Source organism: Apodemus sylvaticus, chromosome 10 (assembly GCF_947179515.1).
Source record: "Apodemus sylvaticus chromosome 10, mApoSyl1.1, whole genome shotgun sequence".
Lineage (NCBI taxonomy): Eukaryota > Metazoa > Chordata > Mammalia > Rodentia > Muridae > Apodemus > Apodemus sylvaticus.
This window is the reverse complement of record NC_067481.1, coordinates 23,421,198-23,422,071: the sequence shown is the minus strand read 5'-3', so window position 1 is coordinate 23,422,071 and position 874 is coordinate 23,421,198. Positions and strand designations below refer to the sequence as shown.

Genomic DNA, 874 nt, shown 5'->3' with positions numbered 1-874 from the left:
GAATGACCAAAGAGCATTTTCACTGAACAATTGAGTCAGGGACTATGAAGATCAACAGCAGAGAACTATTGAAGTCAACCTGTGGAACCTTGAGAGTTGTGACCTGGACCTAACTGTTAAGAATATGAAGATGATTCAACTCAGCAGCTGGTACAGCAGAAGCCAATTCACACTTTGATGGGAAGGAAAGGTCCACATGAGGGATTTGAATTGAAGCTAGAGTAGCTGGTGTTGGGTCCAATAAAACATAGAGATGTAATTCAGCAAAGCAACATCCATTGATATAACTCTGTATGCTCTTGTGGCTAACTATGGGGACAAGGGTGAAATAGAAGCTGGATCAAGAGATGGAGGCTCAGCAGCAGGGGGTGGCACAGCACATGGGGCGGGGGCAGGTGGAGATGACACAGGTGGGACGGTAGCAAGTGCTTTGGCAGCAGACCTGACCACAGACTGGTCTCAGACAGCAGCAAGGGCGGCAGCAGGGACGACAGCAGGGACGGCAACAGGGGCTGCAGCAACTGGAACCACCACAGCAGGGCTGACAGCAGCTGGAGATGCAGCAGCTGGGGCGGCAGCAGCTGGGGCGGCAGCAGGTGGGCTGGCAGCACACAGACTGGCAGCACTGGGGCCTGCAGCAGCTGGACACACAGCAGCTGGGCCTGCAGCAGCTGGACACACAGCAGCTGGGTCTGCAGCAGCTGGACACACAGCAGCTGGGTCTGCAGCAGCTGGACACACAGCAGCTGGGTCTGCAGCAGCTGGACACACAGCAGCTGGGGCGGCAGCAGGTGGGCCTGCAGCAGGTGGTCTGGCAGCAGCCTTGGCCGCAGCCCTCCTCAGAGCAGACGGAGCCACAACAGGAGCTGACCAT

General features: G+C 56.4%; 1 protein-coding gene across 2 annotated transcripts; it reads right to left on the bottom strand.

Annotated features, from left to right (window-relative positions):
• Window positions 1-355: 355 nt before the first annotated feature.
• LOC127693873 (keratin-associated protein 4-6-like) lies at window positions 356-874 on the bottom strand. 2 transcript variants are annotated; one of them, XM_052195109.1, is made up of 2 exons: window positions 583-874; window positions 356-453 (listed from the first exon to the last, which is right to left on the bottom strand). In XM_052195109.1, exons 1-2 carry the CDS (start codon window positions 872-874, stop codon window positions 356-358), a joined length of 390 nt encoding a protein of 129 aa, XP_052051069.1. The 2 variants fall into 2 exon arrangements, with proteins under 2 accessions (XP_052051069.1, XP_052051068.1); XM_052195108.1 differs by having other exon boundaries at window positions 356-874.

Bases quoted from the DNA above. Each gene is read 5' to 3' on its own strand.
- LOC127693873 (XM_052195108.1), bottom strand. From the start codon at position 874: ATGGTCAGCTCCTGTTGTGGCTCCGTCTGCTCTGAGGAGGGCTGCGGC.